The sequence below is a fragment of the Medicago truncatula genome, chromosome 6 (assembly GCF_003473485.1).
Source record: "Medicago truncatula cultivar Jemalong A17 chromosome 6, MtrunA17r5.0-ANR, whole genome shotgun sequence".
NCBI classification, from domain to species: domain Eukaryota; kingdom Viridiplantae; phylum Streptophyta; class Magnoliopsida; order Fabales; family Fabaceae; genus Medicago; species Medicago truncatula.
In genome coordinates, this window is record NC_053047.1 from 36250374 (window position 1) to 36272707 (window position 22334).

At 32.8% G+C, this 22334-nt stretch overlaps 3 protein-coding genes, 1 long non-coding RNA gene and 1 pseudogene across 6 annotated transcripts; 1 reads left to right on the plus strand and 4 right to left on the minus strand.

Moving 5' to 3' along the window:
• Positions 1–338: 338 nt before the first annotated feature.
• On the minus strand, positions 339–899 carry LOC120576106 (heat shock cognate 70 kDa protein 1). The gene has a single exon (XM_039827097.1). The coding sequence runs from the start codon at positions 897–899 to the stop codon at positions 339–341; it is 561 nt and encodes a 186-aa protein (XP_039683031.1).
• Positions 900–906: 7 nt separating this feature from the next.
• On the minus strand, positions 907–1976 carry LOC25497358 (heat shock cognate 70 kDa protein-like; annotated as a pseudogene).
• A 3118-nt stretch (positions 1977–5094) lies between these two features.
• LOC112422461 (uncharacterized) lies at positions 5095–7648 on the minus strand. 3 transcript variants are annotated; one of them, XR_005646643.1, is made up of 6 exons: positions 7524–7648; positions 7179–7279; positions 6960–7037; positions 6493–6691; positions 5981–6411; positions 5095–5332 (listed from the first exon to the last, which is right to left on the minus strand). It is a non-coding gene; the product is annotated as an uncharacterized lncRNA (long non-coding RNA). The 3 variants fall into 3 exon arrangements; XR_003012763.2 differs by lacking the exon at positions 5981–6411 and having other exon boundaries at positions 5102–5332; positions 7524–7634; XR_003012762.2 differs by lacking the exon at positions 5095–5332 and having other exon boundaries at positions 5831–6411; positions 7524–7633.
• A 1210-nt stretch (positions 7649–8858) lies between these two features.
• On the plus strand, positions 8859–13568 carry LOC25497360 (eukaryotic peptide chain release factor subunit 1-3). Its single transcript, XM_013597383.3, has 6 exons — positions 8859–9005; positions 10453–11938; positions 12065–12198; positions 12302–12381; positions 12806–12881; positions 13272–13568. Exon 2 carries the CDS (start codon positions 10476–10478, stop codon positions 11784–11786), a length of 1311 nt encoding a protein of 436 aa, XP_013452837.1. The 5' UTR covers positions 8859–9005; positions 10453–10475; the 3' UTR covers positions 11787–11938; positions 12065–12198; positions 12302–12381; positions 12806–12881; positions 13272–13568.
• Positions 13569–16072: 2504 nt separating this feature from the next.
• On the minus strand, positions 16073–16908 carry LOC25481235 (pentatricopeptide repeat-containing protein At1g62930, chloroplastic). The gene has a single exon (XM_039834981.1). The coding sequence runs from the start codon at positions 16867–16869 to the stop codon at positions 16159–16161; it is 711 nt and encodes a 236-aa protein (XP_039690915.1). The 5' UTR covers positions 16870–16908; the 3' UTR covers positions 16073–16158.
• Positions 16909–22334: the final 5426 nt, after the last annotated feature.

Consider the following 22334-nt stretch of genomic DNA (forward strand, 5'->3'; position numbering starts at 1 on the left):
TACCGCATTGTATTGAACATATTTTTAATAAAATGATATAAGTCATTCTCTGTCGCAACAACATTATTTAATTTATTTTGTTATAATGAATTAGTCCATCACACTTTTTAGAAGAGTGCCAACAACACTTTCTCTAACCCTCATTCTCTCGTTAATTAAAAGGCACCATCTTACAACGTTATGCAAATTATGAAATGATAATAATTTCCCATACCTTAGTAGACCTGCATGCACCTTCCAACCAATTTTTCAATTTGAATGCAATTAAGTGAATGTTTCCAATGAACATTATCCTATCAATTCAACCTTTTTTTTTTTTTAATTTGTCAAAGCCATTTTCATTTTGAGATTGTTGAAGGAAAACTGAAATCAAATACTGATATGCAAGCAACAATACTTTCAAGATCCTTCAGATGATTTTCAAGAATATCTATTTCACTCTGCTGGTTACTAATTTCAAGCAAATTTGTGTCCTTTTTAATTGCAGAGTTAATCTTGTCATTTTCTTGAGAGGAGAGCTTTAGATTAGTATCCTTCTTGTTTAAATCATTCTTCATCTTGTAAACACAATAATGTAATGCATTCATTACATTGGCCTTTCTTAGAAATTTTTCATCTTCTACATGGTAATTCTCAGCTTCTTTGATCATTTCTTGAATTTCTTTGGACGACAATCTGAGGTAGTTCACCATCCTATTATCAATGTCCTCGACCCCGAGGTGAGTGTTTCCAGCGGTGGCCTTAACTTGGAAGACCTTATCCTGAATTGTAAGGAGAGAAACATCAAAAGTCCCACTACCCAGGTCGAAGATGAAAGTATTTCGTTCTCCAGCACACTCAGCTCTCTTGTCGAGGCCATATGAAATAGCTACAGCAGTGAGCTCATTGATTATCCGCATAACATTAAGCCTGACAATGGCACCAGCATCTATGGTGGCTTTCCTCTAAGAATCATTGAAATAACCAGTCAAAGTAACAATTGCATTCTTGACGGGCAATTCCAAAAATGTCACTGCAATCTCGCGAATCTTTGAGAGAACCACAGATGAGATTTCCTCAGCACATAATTTCTTCTCCTGATCCTTGTACTTGACAGATATCATGGGGTTGTCATTGACACCGGCAATGACCTTGAACGGCGACAACATTGAATCGTTTTGAACAACGGGATCACTAAACTTCCTATCAATTATCCTCTTAGCATCTGTCAAAATAAAATTGATAATAAATTCTCATCATTCATTTGTCCAACAAACATATGCAACAACATTATCAACAACAGCAAAAACACGAAGGAATACAAAATAGAAATATACCTAAAACAGTGTTTTCGGGGTTGGTGGCAGCCTGATTCTTAGCAGCATCACCAATCAACCTTTGATCATCGGTGAAAGAAGGTGTAGTTTTTGTTGCCTTGATCATTGTGAATAATATTAACTCCATTGTGTTCATCAAGCCACACACCAACACTCAAATACGTTATTCCAAGGTCAATTCCCACATCACATCCTTTGTATTTTTTTGTCAATTATCTTTCAAGGAAGCTCGTACAAACAAAATCAAATCAAGATTAAGAAGAAGCAAGAAGCATAATGTTTCAGGTTTTGTTCTTAGACTCAAAAAACTCTTTCTTAAGAAGGAGAAATGGAAAATGCTCCTTTTCATTTTCAAGTAACATTGTCGGTGTTGGGCATAGAAATGACACTTACATATAAGTGATATTGAAATATGTCGTAATCTAAAATTATTATCGGTATGTAAATGTCGGTATTTGTGTTGTGTTCGATGTTAGTAAGGAGAATAGCCAATACAGGTAGCAATAGAACATTTGGAATAACCCACCAAACTTTTCTTGTAAGACCTCAATCATGTCGTCAATGGCCCTAACTTATCTACAACAACACCGTCAAATGACACTCAGCCCATAATGCGACATGATTTCATTTGCAACGAAATGACTACCACACCAAACCCATATTGCAACTCGTTTATCATAAAGGTATAGTGATACCAACGATGTATAACATCAACAACGTTAAGTATAATCGCACAACATAACATCCATGAAATTGACATCGCATAGAATCGAACTTGAGACTCTGAGAGAAGCACACTTCAACGTCTTAAGCCAATACCATCATACTAACCCAAGTAGATTTAGCTTATCCATACCTTAATTAAGTTTATTATCTAAATTATTTAGATTTTATTCATTCCTTGTAGACCACTAAGGCCTTTCTATTCTCATCATCCCATGAAGCTCAAAATCTCCGTTAACTCTAAACTTTGATTAAACCTAATTTGATCACTTTTTTTTTCTTTTTGAGGGAACCTAATTTGATCACTTAACTAATCAAATAATATTGTTATTAATTTATAATTTAAAATATAATATAAGATTTAGATCCCCGCTTAAGTAATTTCAAAGTTTTTTTTTATATTTCATCATATGGTACTTTAATTTATAAATAAATATTTTGTCACCTCTTCGATGTGTTATTTATACATCGAATTCTTTTCACCATTCATTATGATTGTTTCTTTTTTGATGAAAGGTTCAAATATAAAAAAGTATATAATAAAATTTAATAAAAAATAATGAACTATAATGATCATAAACATTTTTATTTTGTGTTAGATCTTTTATTGAGGTTAAGTGATCACTTCAGTTAGCTAAAGGGATACACACGACAAATTATTTATAGACATGTAACATTTTTTTCTTCCAATTTTGTAAATGGCTTTTTGCAACTCCTATGTGCTAAAAACTATTTAATTAAAACTAGGGATAAAACTATCATGTTTGTTTATGCTTTGATCAATTTAGTGATACACACGACATATTGATTAGAGTCTATAACATTTGTTTATACTTTTTCTGAGGAAAAAAATCAATTTTTTCTTACTTATAAAGCAATAAAAAAATTGTTTATTAGATGAAAAGGAGAAAATATATGGATCAACCTCTCATGTTTGTTTATGTTTTGATCATCTTTCTTTCTCAATTTCTTATTGTAACCAGTAGAAGTAAGTCATCTTTTGCACATTTTTTTAGATTTTAAAATATATTTTAACACAATATTTTCTCATATTTTAGTAAAATATATTTCTTATATGACAATGCAGGCAAATTTCCCTGTCTTTCTATCATTGATTGTCCAGATCTTCGCTATCATACATTACAGAATTGTATTCGTGGTTTTTGTGTGTACCTTGAATGATAACAATTATGTTTAGAAATAATTATGCTCCCTCTAAGTTTATAATTTACTTCATAATGTGATTTATATTTCGATAGCTTTTCAATATTTATCACAAATTCAAAAGGATACTATTATAAAATGAAGTACTCCTACCTTCATTTCCTTGTCGAAGATATCACAATCAACAATTTTATCGCATGATTATAATAATATATTTTAATAACTAAATGAAATTTATGATTATGTTTATTAATTATTTATTTTGCTTCAACTTTTAGTATCTATTGCCTCTCATAGTTTTATTTGCTTTAGTTTTGTGTGTTTAATTTGGACTGGTGCTAGTCACAAAAAAAAACAAGTTACACTTCAGAATGACTAATATATCCTTTAACTAAAATAAAAATTTCAAATCAACTAAATTTACATTAACGTAAATTGAACATAAGTAAACTTAATTTACATTAACCTAAATTGAACGTAAGTAAACTTAATTTACAAACTTAATTTACATTAACCTAGATTGAACGTAAGTAAACTGAATTTACATTAACCTAGATTGAACGTAAGTAAACTTAATTTACATTAACCTAGATTGAACGTAAGTAAACTGAATTTACACTAACCTCTTATATACATACGTAAATTAAATTTACATTAACCTAAATTGAACATAAGTAAACTTAATTTACATTAACCTAGATTGAATGTAAGTAAACTGAATTTACACTAACCTAAATTGAACATACCTAAACTTGAATTTACATTAACCTACATACGTAAACTATACTAACCCCTTTTATATACATACACGTAAACTTAATTTACACTAATCTCTCACTTAAAATCAAATTGGCAGACATATCTCATACCAAAACAAACAATAAACAAATAGAAACTCATCGAAAATTAAATTCATGAAATTCACTAACCTTTATGAATATAGTACATATCAATAACAAAGATGTTGATTCAGATATTGGTTGCACATCGTGATTTGTGGATGAAAGGGGGTAAGGGTTCAGAATGATCATAAAAGATTGGTTTTTAAAAATTTACATGAAGAGAGTAATTTTGATATTATTGTAAAATTTTAAATAAATTTAGGTGTAACTTGTTTTTTTTTTTAAGGGTGTCCCTAGCACCGGTCTTTAATTTAAGTTAATTCCTTAGGTTAGTGGAATTCCCATAGCCTCTCATAGACTCGCACATATTCCTATTAAAACGGGGGTAATACTAAATTGTCAAGAATAATACTTGTCTCATCTGGTTATATAATCATTCTTTTTTTCTTCTTCCATGAATTTAAGCTTAATACGACGTGTCAACTTTAATTTGGACGATATCCTCCGGGCGAAAACAAGAATGTCTAGCAATTGCATTAATAATCAAACTTCAATTTGTACTATTTAAGCTTTAATCTAGTAATTTTTTTTAAAGGTCAGATCCAACGCATTACATTCATAATCTAATCTTTCAATGCTCAGGTTCGAATCTCTCCCGTACCAATTTAGATGAGTTATTTAATTTCTTCAAAAAAAAAAAAAAAAATTAAACAAATTGCGTGTCTTGATCACGTGAAGATATTCAAGAAAAGAGTAGGTTTGAAAATTGTTTATTGTGATTCCTTTTAAAAACATTACTCAAATTTTTATTTTTTTTAATAATTACTCATTTTTATCTAGTACTAAATTGTGACATAAATGATCAATAAATGAACAATTTAAAATAACAGCGTTCATCTTTTGAAGAACTAAGATAATATTACTTTACTATTAAGATTCAAGTTCTTATATGTATTTTTTTTAAAACAACATATAATATATGATAGGCCGACTGCATAAAAATGGCCAGAAAACAGAACATTAACAACCAAGTGCATACACACAGAACAGCATAAAACAGCAGAAACGGCCCGAACAAAGAGCACTAAAAACAGCACTGAACTACAAACAAACACAACCTCTTTAAATCCAAAAACTGCAGCCAGCAGCACAGGCATGCGCAAACAAATCAAAACAGCAGCACAACAAACCTAAGAACAGCCCCTCGTCGAGCACCTCGACCACACTACCTCCAAAGGCACTCCCTCGGATCGGATTCCAACTCCACTCGTTGAATTGATGTGAAAACTGAAATGATGATGAGAAAGAAAGAGTATATATTCTGGTACCATATTCATTCATTCATCTATCTGTGACTATAGATAATGTTAACAACGACCTTAATTAGGTTTAAAAAAATTGTATTAATTACACTGACAAATGTTTAACTTATACTTCTCAAAATAAACTTTTATTTTATAGATTTCACAGTTAATATTTTTATTAGAACATACTCAACTTCGAGGTTTGGCTCTCTGAACGTTTTGTCGTCTCGTTCGGCTTTAATAGCTCAAATTTTCAACTATTGTTATATGTATTAGTAGTAGTTATGTTGATTTCTAGTGATTGAACTTTTCAACTATATATTCCTTTATGTTAGTAGTAGTTATGTTGATTTCTAGTGATTGAACTTTTGATTATTTCATAATTCCTTAACTCGTCAAGTGAGATTTATCTACATGAATTTGGATATAACACAGTTAGTTACTGCATGTACACAATATAATTGATCTGCACCAACCAATCTGAAGCGAACCGTCAAGATCTTACTTAAAACTTTTTATTTTGATTATAATAATCTAAAACCAATCTAAATGTACATCTATTTGGTATTAGTTTGTAGGGTTATGGACCATGTGGTCCCATGCATCACTTGTGCAAAAAACGTACTCTCACCATGAAATTGTGAGCTTGATCCAAAGCATAAAGTAGGAAGGACACAGTCACATGCACATGAAAAAAGTGGGAAAATGGCTTCGTTCTTCCAATACCCAATCTCCACTCATTTTTGTTTTTAAATCACTTTTTGGATTGTGATGCTAAGTGCATATTTTCTTGTCAAAATATCTACACCTTTTTCATAATGTTTCATTTCACTCAAACACAAAAACCATTGTTGTAGAATCAAACAACTACCGAACTTCATGCTATGGATCCGAATTTTGTTGATTTCGAAACCACCTACAAATTCGATGACCAAGGTAACCTAATCCTTCTCTCTGATCCAGATCCAAATCCAAACCTTAACGATTTCACCATCACCAACCCTTACGTGGGCCAACCCATTTCGAAGCCATCCGTTTTTTCTTCTAATGCAACCAAAGATTCTACATTTGAAGATGCTGATCTTTCAGAAACATTGAAATATATAAGCCAGATTCTAATGTTAGAAGATTTTGAACAAATACCATGTATGTGTTATGACCCACTTAGTCTTCAACATACTGAGAAAATTTTCTCATTAACCGCAAAGCCTGTTGATTTTACAAGATTCCGGTGCTGGAGATTTCCAATGGTCGTTATCTCTGCGGTGAATTGTATGTTAGCGCTCATGCGAGATCCGATCATTTTCTTGACAACAACCACGACACCATTACGAAGAACACCCTAAAAAATATATTTATTAAAAAAAATCAGATTATAAAAACTAAGGATTCATTTAATTTTAAACAAAAATTTCAAATAGGTTAACCTTGAACTCTGTATTCTCTCATCATTGTAATTATTTTCATAATTATATTAAAATATTATAAGCTCAGTTAAATTACTAGCCAAAATGACTCTTTAAAATATACTAATACCCATCAGCAAAAAAATTAAATTAAATTAAATAACATAATCATGGTATTATAAGATAAAAGCTTTACGATTTTACCTTATTAATCACGGAAATCATAGTCATAGAAATAATCTTCAACAAAAGCATCAGATCTTTAGTTGGAGCTGCATCAAACTATAAATTCAGTGGATAATGGAATTAGACCTAACAAAGAAGAAGAGAAATATTTTCTCAACTAAAAACATTTTGCATTGAAACTTTTTTCTCAACTAAAAACATGTGGAAACAATTACATGGCCAGAGAAAAATATTTACCGTGCACAAAAAAATTCCTGCCACTTTGAAGCCTCTTGAACTTCTTGCCATGCGTTGTGACATTTTTTTTTTCTTAGCACAGGAACATAGTTATCTTCGTTCTATAAAACATTGTAAAAAATGTATAAAATTAAAAATCATAATCAAAGACATAAAACAAAGGTAGACAAGTAAAAAAAATTTGTTGTCCTTACTAGCAAGATAATATAATACGAGAAAACTTTGTTCTCTAAATTTCAACATTTAAAATTTTAACTTATATAAAATACTAATATAAACTTGATGGAAGTTCAAGACGAAATCAAGCAAGTAAAAAAGAAAAATCGAAATAGCAACATGTATTACCTCAATAGTTGTGTGATGGATTTTGAAACCGTTTGGACTTAGAAAATGGTTAGAGTTGTTAATAAAGTGGGTGAAGTTGCAGGGGTTATGTTGTTATTGGCATTGAAGAAATTGAGTTTGGGAGAAACGTAGAGGGATGGGATTGATATTGATTTTGAGGATGAATGCTTGTTGATTGATATGTTTTTGATGTGGACTCAATTGTCTTATTGTCATTCAAACGTAAAGTTGGTTAATAGGTCGTTGATAAATAATGTTGAGAGACATGAGTAATTTAGACGATATTTACCCCACCTGCATAATAGAAGATATATATTTAGGCATCTTAATCGAATATGACAGTAACATACACGACCATGCCAAATTAAATCAATATGAGATAATGGATTTATTCGTTACTACTTAATCAGTATATTCAAGAAATCTAAATATTGGACCATACAAGGGAGACATAACTTATGATTTGTGTTCAATATAGATATAAGGACAATGGGGTGATTATACACATGATCATTATTACATAAAGATTTCGTCATATCACATAACATTTTTGTCACTTATGTGGCAACAATATATTATTAGATGTTTATTGTTGTTTTTAAATAGGGGGATCAAGAAGTTAATTTTAAAAATAGTTGTATTAAAAGTTAACAAAATTGAAAATACGAGGATCAAAATTGAATTTAACCAAAAAAAACTAAGAGTGTGTTTGGATGGAGGAATGTTTTGAGGGAATGTAATGTTTTAAGGAAATTCAAATACTTTGAGGTGAATTTCATTGTTTGGATAATAATTTGAAGGATTTTCAAAATGATGGAAATTTATGAAATATTTGTTCAAGTTAAATTCAGAGAATTTCAAATGACACCTAAAAGTTACGAATTTCAAAATTTTTCATTGCTATAATTTTTTAAATTTTGCATTTTGGTCCTCGAAATTTCAATTTGACCCAAATAAATTTATAAAAAAATTGCAAATTGACCCCTCAAATTTTCCAAAAATTATAATTTGACCCCCAAAATTTTTTAAATTTGCAAATTGACCCCTAATTTCATTTTTTAAATTTGGCCCAAAAAAAATTAAAACTTATAAAAGTTGTCCAAAAATGATGACAATAAATTTTTTTATTACTCCATCCAAACAAAAGAATTGAAAAATGAAAGTAATTTAATTGAATCATTTAAATTGCATAGAATTTTAAATTATTTATAATTTCTCAATTACTTTGTCTAAACACACTCTAAATATATACCTTAAAGATAACAATTGAGTCCTTTCTCAAAAAAAAAATATACAAGGACTAAAGGGTAATTTCATCGCCACAAGCCCATAGAAAATATCAAAACGATGTCGTTTAATAACAACGAAAACACTTGAAATACACACAAGTGCTGAAAACTCACGCTTCTTTCTCATCGAATCAACAATTCAGCTAGGGCACGTTTCTCTCTTCGCGGCCTCCTCTTAGATTGCGCCGCTACGGTAATTTCATCGATTCTTCAATTTCAATTGCTTAATAATCGTTAATAATATTCGTATTTTCGCGATTTCGCAAATTCGCAATTTATATGTATATTTTTTTGTTTGATTTACCTTTCTAGGTTTTTGATTCTGCATCGATTCATATGAATTTTATTGATTTCGTCATTTATTGATTATAATCATAATCATAATCGTTGAAAAACTGTTATTCTGTGTTTTCGATGATTTAGATATCACATGCTTGTGTTTGTTTATGTATTAGTGTTAGTATTATTAACATGTATTCTCTTGTTTCCAGGTTTTTTGTTGTGATTTGTGTGGTGTGAATTTCGCAATTTTTGCAATTTTTATGTATATTTTTTAATCCGATCCATATGAAATTTTGAGATCTAGTCATATATTAGATATTATAGATTATAGATTAGATTATAGATGACATGCACTGTTTTCTGATGATTAAGATTTCACATGCTGTGTTATTTTTATGTATTAGTAAATTAATGTTAGTATTATTAATGTGTATTATTGTGTTTATGTGGTGCTATGAAGCACGGACACTCCTCAGATTAGGTTAGGCATGTCCCTGTGTCGGACATGTGTCGGACATGTGTCGTGGACACGACACCGACACATAACACCGAATTATGTGAATTTATCAAATTATTAGCGGTGTTGGGTGTCATTGTCCATGTCTGGTGTTCGTATCCGTGCTTCATAGGTGTGGTGTGAATTGTTTATGTGTAACTTGACATGGGGGTAAACTGGGTACAAATCAGGTAAAACAGAATGAGCTATTTGCAATATTATACTGTGTTTTTTAATTAAATAGTACCATTTAAGAGTTAAGACTATTTGCTTATTAGTTTATGTTAGAATTTGTGAATTGAGGTGGGATTTTATGTTTTGGGGGAATTTTCTAGTGAAAAAAATGTTAGGTGGGATATTATTGAATTTGATATTGATATAAAACAAATTGATTCTTGTATGTTCTGTTTTCCTGTTGCTTACTTTATTGGTTGAATTGATCTGTAATTATAAGAAGTATGGGGGTATTTGTTTCTCTGATTCGATTATAGGAGAATTTGATGCTTGAGCTGGATCTCTGTTTTCAGGGATATTTTTTGGGGAAAAGGTTAGATGGGAAAGCTGTATCTGTGTATTGAATTTGATGATCAATATATAACAAATAGAGTCTTGTGTGTTTTTGGAGTGATATGTTTGTTTGAGTTTTTGGAGGGATGAATTGATCTGTGGTTAGCAGAATGGCTGGATGTTTGAGTGTAATTTTTTACTGAATAATTTCTTTATGTCCAAGTATATTTTTTTGTTGAATTCTCTTGGTGTTAGTATGTTTTTTGATCATACATTAAGTTTTTTTTTTTTTTTCCTTTCCAGATTTTATTTCTTTGGATATAGCTGATTTGTTTTCTTTTTTATTTCTTTCAAGGTTACTAGTCTTATTGTTCAGAGATGGCTGACGCTCATGATACTGATAAGAACATTGAGGTGTGGAAAATCAAGAAATTGATCAAGGCTCTTGAAGCTGCCAGAGGAAATGGGACGAGTATGATTTCTCTTATCATGCCCCCACGTGATCAAATTGCTCGTGTTACTAAGATGCTTGGCGATGAGTTTGGAACTGCTTCAAACATCAAGAGTAGGGTGAATCGACAGTCTGTGCTTGGTGCAATCACTTCTGCTCAGCAGAGGCTTAAGCTTTATAACAAGGTCCCTCCAAACGGGCTTGTTTTGTATACTGGTACAATTGTGACTGATGATGGTAAGGAGAAAAAGGTGACCATTGATTTTGAACCATTTAGACCTATCAACGCGTCTCTCTATCTTTGTGACAACAAGTTTCACACTGAAGCTCTCAATGAGCTATTGGAATCTGATGACAAGTTTGGATTTATTGTCATGGACGGTAATGGCACATTGTTCGGGACCTTGAGTGGTAATACAAGAGAGGTGCTTCACAAGTTCAGTGTCGATCTTCCAAAGAAACATGGAAGAGGAGGGCAATCTGCCCTGCGTTTTGCTCGTCTTCGCATGGAGAAGCGTCATAACTACGTGAGGAAGACTGCTGAGCTTGCAACCCAGTTTTATATCAATCCTGCTACCAGCCAGCCTAATGTGGCTGGATTAATTCTTGCTGGTTCTGCTGATTTCAAAACTGAGCTTAGTCAGTCAGATATGTTTGATCCCCGTCTTCAGGCAAAAATACTTAATGTTGTAGATGTATCTTATGGAGGTGAGAATGGGTTTAATCAGGCTATTGAACTATCTTCTGAAATTCTGTCCAATGTCAAGTTCATTCAGGAGAAACGCTTGATTGGAAAATACTTTGAGGAAATCAGTCAGGATACTGGGAAGTATGTCTTTGGTGTTGATGATACACTTCAAGCTCTGGATGCTGGAGCTGTTGAGACACTAATTGTCTGGGAAAATCTGGATATGAATAGGTATGTTTTAAAAAATAGTACTACTGGTGAAGTTGTCATTAAGCACTTCAACAAGGAGCAGGAAGCCAAGCAGAGCAATTTTAGAGATCCTGAAACTGCTGCTGATTATGAGGTTCAGGAAAAGACGTCTCTGTTGGACTGGTTTGCAAATGAATACAGACGGTTTGGTTGCACGCTCGAGTTTGTCACCAATAAATCACAAGAAGGCTCACAGTTTTGCAGGGGTTTTGGTGGGATAGGTGGGATCTTGCGCTACCAGCTTGATATGAGAACATTTGATGATTTTTCTGATGATGGAGGCGTGTATGAAGACGAATAGCAATCAATGAAATGCTGCCTACCACTGGTGCAGGAAAGGGAGGCCAAAGTACCTGCACTAGTATGGGGGGCGGTAGCATGTGCTGCTGCTGCTGCTCCTCCTCCTCCTTGTCTGTCTGCTGTGTTGCATGGAAAGTTTGATTGGAAAACAAGGTTCAATATTAATGTCCTTTCTTTTATCATTTCTTATATCATTTTTAGCATATATATTTTCTATTACCTGGTGTCAATTTGTTGTCAGAATTAAGTTCCATAAACTATGTTGGTATTTATTTTCAGCTGCTTTACCCCAAAAGTGACATCTGATGTGAATTTTAACGCCCTTGCTTGTGCACCTATCATTCCATCTCCGGCAGTACAAATTTCAGCAACATTGCCAGCAACAGTTGGTGAGAATAATCTATCATTTCCTGGTAAGTTTCAATCTATTATTGGTGTTAGTTTCAATCTATTATTGTGTGATTCCTTATTCAATAAACAGCATGTCTCTAAATTTTGCTGTTTTGTGTCATTTAGCTCCTCTGCTATCTGCTTGTATTCACAAGGGCAAAAAGAAAGTCGTACTCCCGAGAGAACACAACCTATTATCAACAAAGGTCAGTCCTCATAAAAAGTGCTTGTATGTCAATACAAGCGCTTTTTAATCTTTTATATCTCAAACTGTTAAGCTTCCCTTAAATCAAATTTGCTTTCTATTTTTTCTTCATTCTTAACATGCTTCTTGTCAAGTGAGGCTCCATTTGTTTGAAAAATATTTTTATTTTTATTTTTTTTCCTAATCTGGGAATTGACTGAGCCATGTCTATTCAAATGTGGACATATTGATACTGTCATGTCCCTCAAACCTAGAAGAATACTGTCATGCATATTCTTATTGTTTACTTAGTGAAATGTCATTTCTATTACAGCTATGGTTTCAAAGTTCTTTCTGTGCTGTTTTAGATAATATATTCTAGCTTCCTTTTGCTGGTGTGGTTTTTTGAGCGTATTTTGAAGAAATTGGAAAATTGTGTATTGCAGTCTTCGTTGAACCCGTCTGTTGATGTAGCATAGCAAAGCTTTGACCAAGAAGCAGCTCGCTCGCCAAGTTATCAAGGTGCATTTAGTTTTACCTCTTTCCATTGAATGATGTTTTAAGGATAGTATAGGTCTTGGCTATCTTGGATAATTGATTAGAGAATTTATGTTGTTTGATGGTGAATAGGATTTCATACTCTTAATTTGCAATGAAAAGAAACTAGTTAGTTTCTTTGTGTTGAATGCTTATTGTTATAGCATATCTACCAACATTAAGTTCCTTTTTCTTATAACGGTAGGCGGACAGCTGTTTGAAATAATCTTGATTATGATTGGCCAATGTTCTTTGATTTATGGCTTTGTTTAATTTATTTTCAAGATCCACCAATATTCCATTGCTATATGTAGTGACCACTTCAAGTGTGTATTCATTAACTGAGTTGAATAAACGTGTAACATGGTTTTGTAGGTGAATGAGATACTTCGATCAATGTATGCTTTTCTTCAAGGAAAATCGAGCCTTTGTATGGCACATCAAAGCTCGTGTCTCTGACTTACATCCCGTGTGCCTCAGTTATGCTTTAGGAACTTTTGCTACATTGAACTTTGTTCTTTTTTTGTTTTAATTGGTACTGTACTCATGGTTTGCTTTATTTTGGTACTGTACTTGTTGATTGAGTGCTTAATTGTGTGCTGTTATGAAAACATCAGTTTGTTATTATTGAAATTAATAAAGTAAACTTCACTTTTGAAGCTTATATAAAAATACTAAGCAAATTTTTGCAACTGAGGTTCGAGTTTAAATTTTGGGGGTTAAGGCAACCCTCTTGAAAAAAAATGTTGCACAGAATTAATCGATAGGTGCCCCATCACCATTTAGATTTAAAGGAGAAGCTTTAATTTCTTCAGCAAAGGGTAAATTAGACAGCAAAATGTTGTCATAGTCATGAAGAGCAGGTTCTTAAAGGTGCAATTGTTTTGAGAGGTGGTGGTTGAGATCCTCAATTAGTAACACCACATCACCATTGTATAAAAGAATGATAAGCTTTGGAGCTTCTTAAATTCTTTGCTTAAGTGCAGTTTTACCCCCCTCCCCTATTTCAAAACTCGGAGTTTTACTCCTCCGTTTTATCTTTTTTCTGAATTTGCCCCCCTATTTTAAAAATTGGAATTTTACCCCTTCAATTTAATATTTTTTAGGATTTGACTGATGTGGCTTAAATAATAATAAAAAATATCCACCTATTTAATTTATATTAAATATTATGAATTAAAAAAAATCAATATTGACAAAAAAAAAACAATAAACAATATTAATAATATCATTTTCCTTATATATATCCAACAAAAAATCACGTACAAAAATAAATCATTTTCCCTTGTTCCGTTAAAAATAATTCATTACCCCTTCCAATCAAAAAATTCCAAAACCTGATGGAACCGTTCCATCTTTCTCTTTCACTTCACGCTGTGTCATAACCATTGCCGTTCCATCTTCGTCATCTCTGTTTATTAATTAAGGGACTGTTTTTTGATTCAGCTATTAGACATATATTATTGTACCATTCAGCTGTTATGCTTGTTTTTTTTGTTTTTAGTCAATTGTTAGGTGTTGTATTATTGCACTCGTACAGAGCCGTTGTGGTTCTTTTAACTATGTTTTTTTTTATTAAGTTGTTAGGATTATGAACAACTTTTAGCCTTGTATTTTGGGATATAACTATGCTAATGATCGTCCAAATATTTACAAGTGCATTATGTTTTTTTCATGTATTTTTTAATGGGATTTTTTTCCATTTATACTGTTTTTTCATGTATTTTTAATGTGATTTTTTTTCGTTTATTCTAATTTTTTTCTTACGTTTTATCTTTATTTTCTAGTATTTTCTAGAATTTTTTCTGCATTTTATGGTATTTTTTGAAGTTTTTTCGATTTTTTAAAAAGTTATTTATTTTTTGTAATTAAAAAATATTTAAATTAAATAATTAATTAGGTGGATAATAAGATACTATTTTAAAATCCACACCATCACTGCCACATCAATCAAAATGCACTCAAATATGGTGGGGGCAAAATTCAGAAAAAAGATAAAACAGGAGGGGTAAAACTCCGAGTTTTGAAATAGGGGAGTAAAATTCAGATTCAATCAAAATAGAGGGGGCAAAACTGCACTTAAGCCTAAATTCTTTCAACGTCCTTCAACTAACTACCAAGTTGCCTACTTTGTATACTTTCATCTATAGTTAATCACATGCTACTCCTGACCTTTTCTTTTAAATGATAAAATTTGTGTCGGTACTTCAGTTCATGAAGGAAGTTGAAATTGAACGTTAGGAAGTTCATAAAGATCTCATGGTTCTTCCACAAGTTACTCCCCTACTGAAGTAAATAACCAGTCAATTTTCGTGGTGGTATGGTGGATGAAATTCTGCAAAACACAAACAACTATGGTAATATCCGTCTTAATCTGAAAAGAAAACTGAGGAGCATGTTTAAGGATTAGGAATTTAGTTTTCAACACATTAAATGACCTCAAGATAGTATTCGTCACAGTTTTTTACCAATAAAGTTGCACAAAACAACAATTGTTTGGAATGTGTTGCAATGGAGAATATGAAATTCCGTATGAATGACAACCACTAACCCAAGTGCGTTTAAATGATGGCATGAGTCTCTTCAAACTTATTCAAGTTTCAATTTAATCTTAAGTTTAGACATGAAACAACGTTAAAACTCTTATAAAAAGTTTGTCATGCATTTGAATTAGACACCAGAGTTGGTTGTTGCACTTTCTAATATGATCATTCTCATTTTACATTTATTGATTGATGCTCTAATTGATAGACAAATTCTTAATTTAATTTTGATAAAACACATGAATTCTTATTTTATTGGTTGATTGATGCAATAATGTCAGAACCCAAAGTTTCCCTCTATCAAAGAATGGAACTCATATCTAGTGACTACCTATCCTAGTTGAATACTAGCATCTCATAAGGTATTGGAGGGGGAAAAGCAGTCCTCCCTAGGCACTCACATACTAGAAAATTGTGTAAAAATAAATAACAATCTCTTCAGCAATGTATAATCTTAATTCCAAAATAGTAGCATCTCATAAAGGAAATGGAGGGGGAAAACCAGTCCTCCCTAGACTTTACAGATCACTATTAGCCTTTCACTACTTCTCTTCACCTTTCCTTCAAGGCAAACATATAAAAAGTACACATCATGCAGATTATATACAGCTATTTGTCCAAATTAGGTGCGACATTCAAAGCTTAGTACACTCTATATGCTTAAATATAAATACCATATAACAATAGATAAATAGAAAACATCATACCTAGTTTCAATCTTACAATAGCCCTCTCGTAATCATTTCAAGAAGAAGTTTCTCCGCCTTATCATTTTCATCTTTATCAAACAGAGAACGGATGATTATTTCATAAGTAACGGCGTTTGGAATGCAACCATTTTCTTCCATTTTTGACAACATAGCCAATGCTTCACCAAACATGCCGTTGTTACAAAACACATGGATCATAACGGTATATGTGTTTACATTTATATTATAACCTTTGACCAAAAGATCCTCAAAAATATTTTGTGCATCCTCCGGTCTTCCACCTTTACACAGTCCATTAATAAGAATAGTGTATGTGTACATATTTGGTTGAAGACCCTGGTCTTTCAATTTTGTTAATAATGCAATTGCCTTGTCAACATGATGGTTTTTGCATAAAGCATCCAATAGAGAACTGTAAGTAATTATATCAGGTGGTTGACCTCTATCATGCATCTCATCGACTAGCTTCAAAGCATAAGAGATTTTCCCCGATTTACACAAACCATCGATAAGGGAATTGTAAGTTACCACATTAGGAATAATTTTTCTGCAATGCATTTCTTCAAAGAGATTCATGGCTGCATCGGTCATTTTAATCTTACAAAACCCATTAATCAAGATATTGTAACTCTGAATATCAGGATTCACTCCCCCCTGAGCCATATTGTTGAATATACTCTTAGCCTTGTTCACTTCTTTAACAAGGCAATATCCATCCATTAAAGAGCTATAAGTAACAACGTTAGGTTTGAAACCTTTTTTCATCATCGCAGCAAACACATTTTTAGCTTCTTTTACTTTTCCTTCCTTACAAAATGCTGAAGTAAAATATTTTCACAAGAAAGGGGGGGTTTGAATTGTGACCTGTTTAAAATTTGTCTATTAAAATTTTCTTTTAAATTAACAATCACAATTAGTTTGTTAGTTAATAATGACAATAATGAGTGTAAAGTGTGTGATTTTGAACAATAAATCAAAAGTAAGTAGGGAGAGAGAAATGAGCAAGTATATCCAATTTTGTCCATTGCATTTTTATCCATTAATTTCTTGCTTTGTCCATTGTATGAGATACTCAAATAATTTTAGGGAACTAGTTATATCAACCTTTTGAGCTTAAGTTCCTGCAGCTAAAAATACTCATACAAAGATGTTAAATACAATAATATCAGAATCCATTTATAAAATAAAATATAAATATATTTTTTCATCTTTAAAACTAAAATAAGGATTTATGAATATTATCTCAACATTCTCCCCCTTTTTGATGATGACAAAATATATTTGAATTTGATTTTATAGATGTGTTCTGATTTGACTCCCCCTCAATTTGATGCATGTCTTTTGAGGGTTTAACAATCAAAGATGACTTGTTTAAACTAGGCTCCCCCTTAATTTATCATCCCAGGCAAAGAAGATGAGTTTTCATAATTTATTTGAAGAGGATGATTTGAGGCCCTTTTAAACATAGTCATACATTTCTTAAGATAGATACTTGTGTTCAATTAAAGAGGCAAAATAATATTTAGAACAAGGTAGCTTTCATTGAACATAGATAAGGACATATAACATTGCATTAATCATAGAAAGGGACTAAAATACATATAACCTTGAAGTTCCATTCTTAGCCATAAATTGCTAAAGTTCAAAAGTCCATTTTTAGGATACTTGGCAAAAAAAAAAAACTAAAAAACATTAAGACATAAATACTAAGCAAAGTAAACAAAGTTCACCCATGTGCTTAATAGTCTACACCCAAAAGATATAAAAGGAGCATTTTTCAAATTTGTTCATGCAGTGTTGTAACACATGCTTTCTCCCCCTTTTGTCTTCGTCAAAAAGAGCAAGTTATTGAAACAGAGCAAGCTACAGAGGATTTGGAGGTGGGTTGGATGAGGAACCAGGATCACCGCTGGAAACAGGTGCCATCATGCCCAGATATTGAAACATGAATGAAACAAAACATTCACGCAGATTGTTCACATCTCCACGAAGAGAGGTAACTTCAGCAAACAACATTCCATTTGAGATAACTGAGTTCTCAGGTTCTTGTGGAGGATCATTCTTAGGAGATGTTCCAGTGGATTTAAAGCTATCAAAAGAGCTAAAGTGTGAAGGGATTTGAGGCATCTCACTCAGAGGGAGAGTGTCATTCTTTGGAGAGTGAATGAACTTGTTCAAACAGGAGGTGCCGAACAGAGCAGAGTTTTCAACGTTTGGCAAGGGGGCATAAATGATTTGAGTAGAAAAATTTTCAAGACCAGTGAAGAGTTTGAGATCTGTTGATACATTGAGAGCAAAATGGTTGGCTAGTTCATGATTTTGAGAACCATGAGAGTTGGATGGAGCAGATTGAGAGGACAAATGGTCGTTGACAATTATCGCATTCACTAGACTGTGAAGAGGATTTTCTTCTTCTTCTTGCGTGTTGAAAGCTTCCATTGGAAGGGGAATGTTATGAAGTGGTTGAGCAAGAGGATTAACACTAAGCTTGATGTGAGATACATTTTTTGAAGTATAGTACTTCAAGTTCCTTTTGGCCACTTCTCCTATAAATGACATTTTGAATTCTTTGAAGATTTTTATGAGTGGCATGGTGTCGCGTCATTTTTCGGAGATCAAGGCTATTTGATTAGCTTTTGACTCGCTAATTTATTTCACGACTGAACATTTATATTTTTTTTTAAGAAAGAGGGGAAAAAAAGTTCAAACTACCCCATTTTGAAAAGATTTTGGGTTCGGGGGTTAGTTACATAAAGGGAAGGTATTAGCACCCCTTATGTCCGTAGTACTCTACGGGAACCTCTTGATTTTATTTAATTAATGTGCTATAACTTGCTTGCTTATTTTTGAAAAGAAGGAATTAAAGTGGAAAAATAAAGACCTAATTATCTACATTTTTTATTGATTTGGAAGGACATGGTCCTCTGCCTACGTACCCGTGAGGGATCAAAACCTCGTAGTTCGGGGTAGAAAACGACGTTTGATTTGTTGAGTGTTTTTTTATTAATTTTGAAAAAGGTTTTAAAATGAAAAGCCAAGTGGCAAATAAGAATTTGTTTGTGTTTTTATATTAAAGAAAATGACTTAAAGTTGAATTAAAGTTGATTGAAATTTGATTAAAGAAATAAAAATAAAAAGAGACGATCACTTGATTTAGGATCAAGGTTTGTTTATGAAAATATTTTTGTGATTTTTGTTATTTGCATGTTTTTGTTGTTTTTGAATAATTGGACTAAAAAATTAAACTAACGGAGCATAAAAATAAAAAACGTAGGTACCTCATGGGGTATTGGACCACCACAAGGACCTTTGACCTAAACTACAAAGCAGATAAGAGGCATACACACACATGCACCTACACTATTACATAAAAGCCTATTTACATTCTAAGGTCTGCAGAAAATAAATGACAAGAAGAAATAAATAAATTATTTACATCAATGCCTATTGTACATTCTAAATCAATGCAAGTAAATAAAAGATATAAAATAAATATGTGAATGCTGATAAATAATAAGATAAAAGAAATAAAAATGCTAAAGAAAAAATAAATGCATTTAAAAACGCATGAAAACGGTAAAAAGAAAGATGATGGGGGTGCAGGTAGTAAGCAGGGGGGTGCAGGAAGTAAAAAAAAAGAATTGGGCTTCATGGAGAGGCTTGGGCGCGCTTAGTGGGCTTAAACCGGTTTGGTTCAAGCCTGAATCGGTTCAGGAGAACCGAACCGGTTTAGGGTACTATATATATGTGGTAACCGGTTTTTTTAACTCATTTTTACAAACATTTCTCTCTCTTTACCTCAAAATTCTCTCTTCTCTCTCAAACTTCTTCTCCGGCGAGAAGGGTGGTTGGAGCAGACTCCGGTGCGGTGGCCGGCGAGCCATCGCGGCGGCGCCGCCGCACCGGAGCTAAAAAACTCTATTTTTTTTTTGCTGTTTTCACTCGACTCTCTCCCCTCTATTCAGTTCTAAACCTAGATTTTCGAACACGTACACACAGAGGCCTAGATCTAAAGGTAAAGAAAATACTACCTCTTTGTTTCTTTCGCGGATCCGGTTCTGTTATGGTGCTGGCTTGCGATTTCGTGTTGTGACTGGTTCTGGAAATGCAGTTTCGAGTTGATGTTGTTCCTTGCTGGTTTTGCTTCTTTGTGTGCTCTGGCTTTTTCTGTGTGTTTCCTGTGTGGTGTTGTGCGATTCTGCTGTGTTGCGTTTTCTTTTCTGTGTTGTGCAGGTTGTTATTTATAGTGCTGGGTTGAGGGTTTGTTGAGATGAGCAGAAACTTGTGCTTGATTTGAGATGAGAGGGGCGTGTTAGCTGTTGTTAGATTGGAATGCGTTGCGCTGGATTTGGATTGAGATGAGTTGAAGCACACGCGTGTGACCGGATTTGGATTGGGACCTTTTTTTGATTTTTTCGGATAGTAACAAATGAATAAAATAATAAATGAGAAAATAAAAATAAAAATAAATTAAGTGCAGATTTGACTTTTGGACTTATCTAAAAAAGAAGTAATTTGAATTAAAAGAAATATTGATTTATTAAAATAAAAATTAGGATTAATTTAAAAATAAAAGATGGAAATAAAATGATTGAAGATTGAGAGAAGAGGGCCCCACTCGGAATCAAATGAGGTATTTTAAAATACCTCCCTGCCGAATTTTTACTAAAACGTCAGAGATTGATCAGGGTTAAGCGACACGTGTCAGTGGGACCTTAGGTCAAAAATTGGGGTATGACACATGCCCCTATTTAAGTTTTTTCGTCCGGAAATTTGAAGATAAAATCTTTGATTTGACGAGTCGAAGAGACTTAAATACAAAGTACACAATTTTTGACCTAAGATGCTATGAATGCATGTGATGCAATTTATGAATGCAGGACGACAAAGATGACTTGACTTAAATGAGAAATCGCAACGGATACCCAAATTCTTTGAGAAAGGGATCTGACTCCACTAGGGGAATATAGTTTCACTGGGGAAAATGATTGTTTTACCGTATTGATAGGTTAACAGAGACGACTGATAACTTTTACCTAACTATCGATGAGATAGTTTAACAAAGGTAAGAATGAGAGAAAAACATCGTCTAACTATCGATGAAATGATATCTTAACAAAGACAAATGATACTTTTACCTAACTATCGATGAGATAGCTTAACAAAGGTAAGAATGAGAGAAAAACATCGTCTAACTACCGTTGAAATGATAGCTTAACAAAGACAAATGATACTTTTACCTAACTATCGATGAGATAGCTTAACAAAGGTAAGAATTGTAACACCCCATTACCCAAAAGCAATAAAATAGCATATAAACATCAGAGTATTTCACCAAACGGGCATGCTACATTGCAAATTCAAAATTCTTAAATAGAAAATAAAACTATTTAATTCAACATCAGTCATAACTTCAAAATATTGCAGCGGAAAGTTTTGCATTTCAATAACAACCACAACGATGTAAATCTCCAACAATATCCTGGCATTAAGCCTAAACAACAAAAGTCAACCAACAAAGGGCCACATCATCAAGTTCCAAAATTTGATACATAGGAGGAAAACAACAATAAAATAATATAAATATTCCCATCCCACGTATCAGAGCCCTAGACACGACAATGAGCCACCACCAACTACTCAGGATCACCTGCAAGTTACCCATAGGAAGGGCAACGTTTTCAAGCAGAAGGGGTGAGATTCACAACAATAAATATAGATATTAAAAATCATCAAGTGAATTTAACACCCTAATCAACAACACATTATCTTGTAAACATATATATGTATAAGTCACAAGCAACAACAACATCAACAATACACCATAATTACAGTGAATATAAATATATATAACACATATTCAACACCAACATCATCTATCAGATAACAACTGAAACCAACAACCAAGACTCATGCAAATGACATGACCACTGCTAAGACACCATCTTAGACTTCTTAATGAAATGCAATTATGCATGTGGTACCAATCAGGACCGGAGCCCTCACCGCTTTTGAATGGTTAAAGCATTCATCAGGACCGAAGCCCTCACCGCTGTTGAGCAACTAGTACTCCAGGACCGAAGCCCTCACCGCTGTTTTTATGCATATGCAATGGACCTACTTGTGTATATCTACATACAACTGACCATGCAATGCAACTCCATGTGACTCCAATTAATGCAACA

Excerpts from the sequence above, each read along its gene's own strand:
- LOC120576106 (XM_039827097.1), bottom strand. The coding sequence starts at position 899 with ATGCGGATAATCAATGAGCTCACTGCTGTAGCTATTTCATATGGCCTC.
- LOC25497360 (XM_013597383.3), top strand. The coding sequence starts at position 10,476 with ATGGCTGACGCTCATGATACTGATAAGAACATTGAGGTGTGGAAAATC.
- LOC25481235 (XM_039834981.1), bottom strand. The coding sequence starts at position 16,869 with ATGGATGGATATTGCCTTGTTAAAGAAGTGAACAAGGCTAAGAGTATA.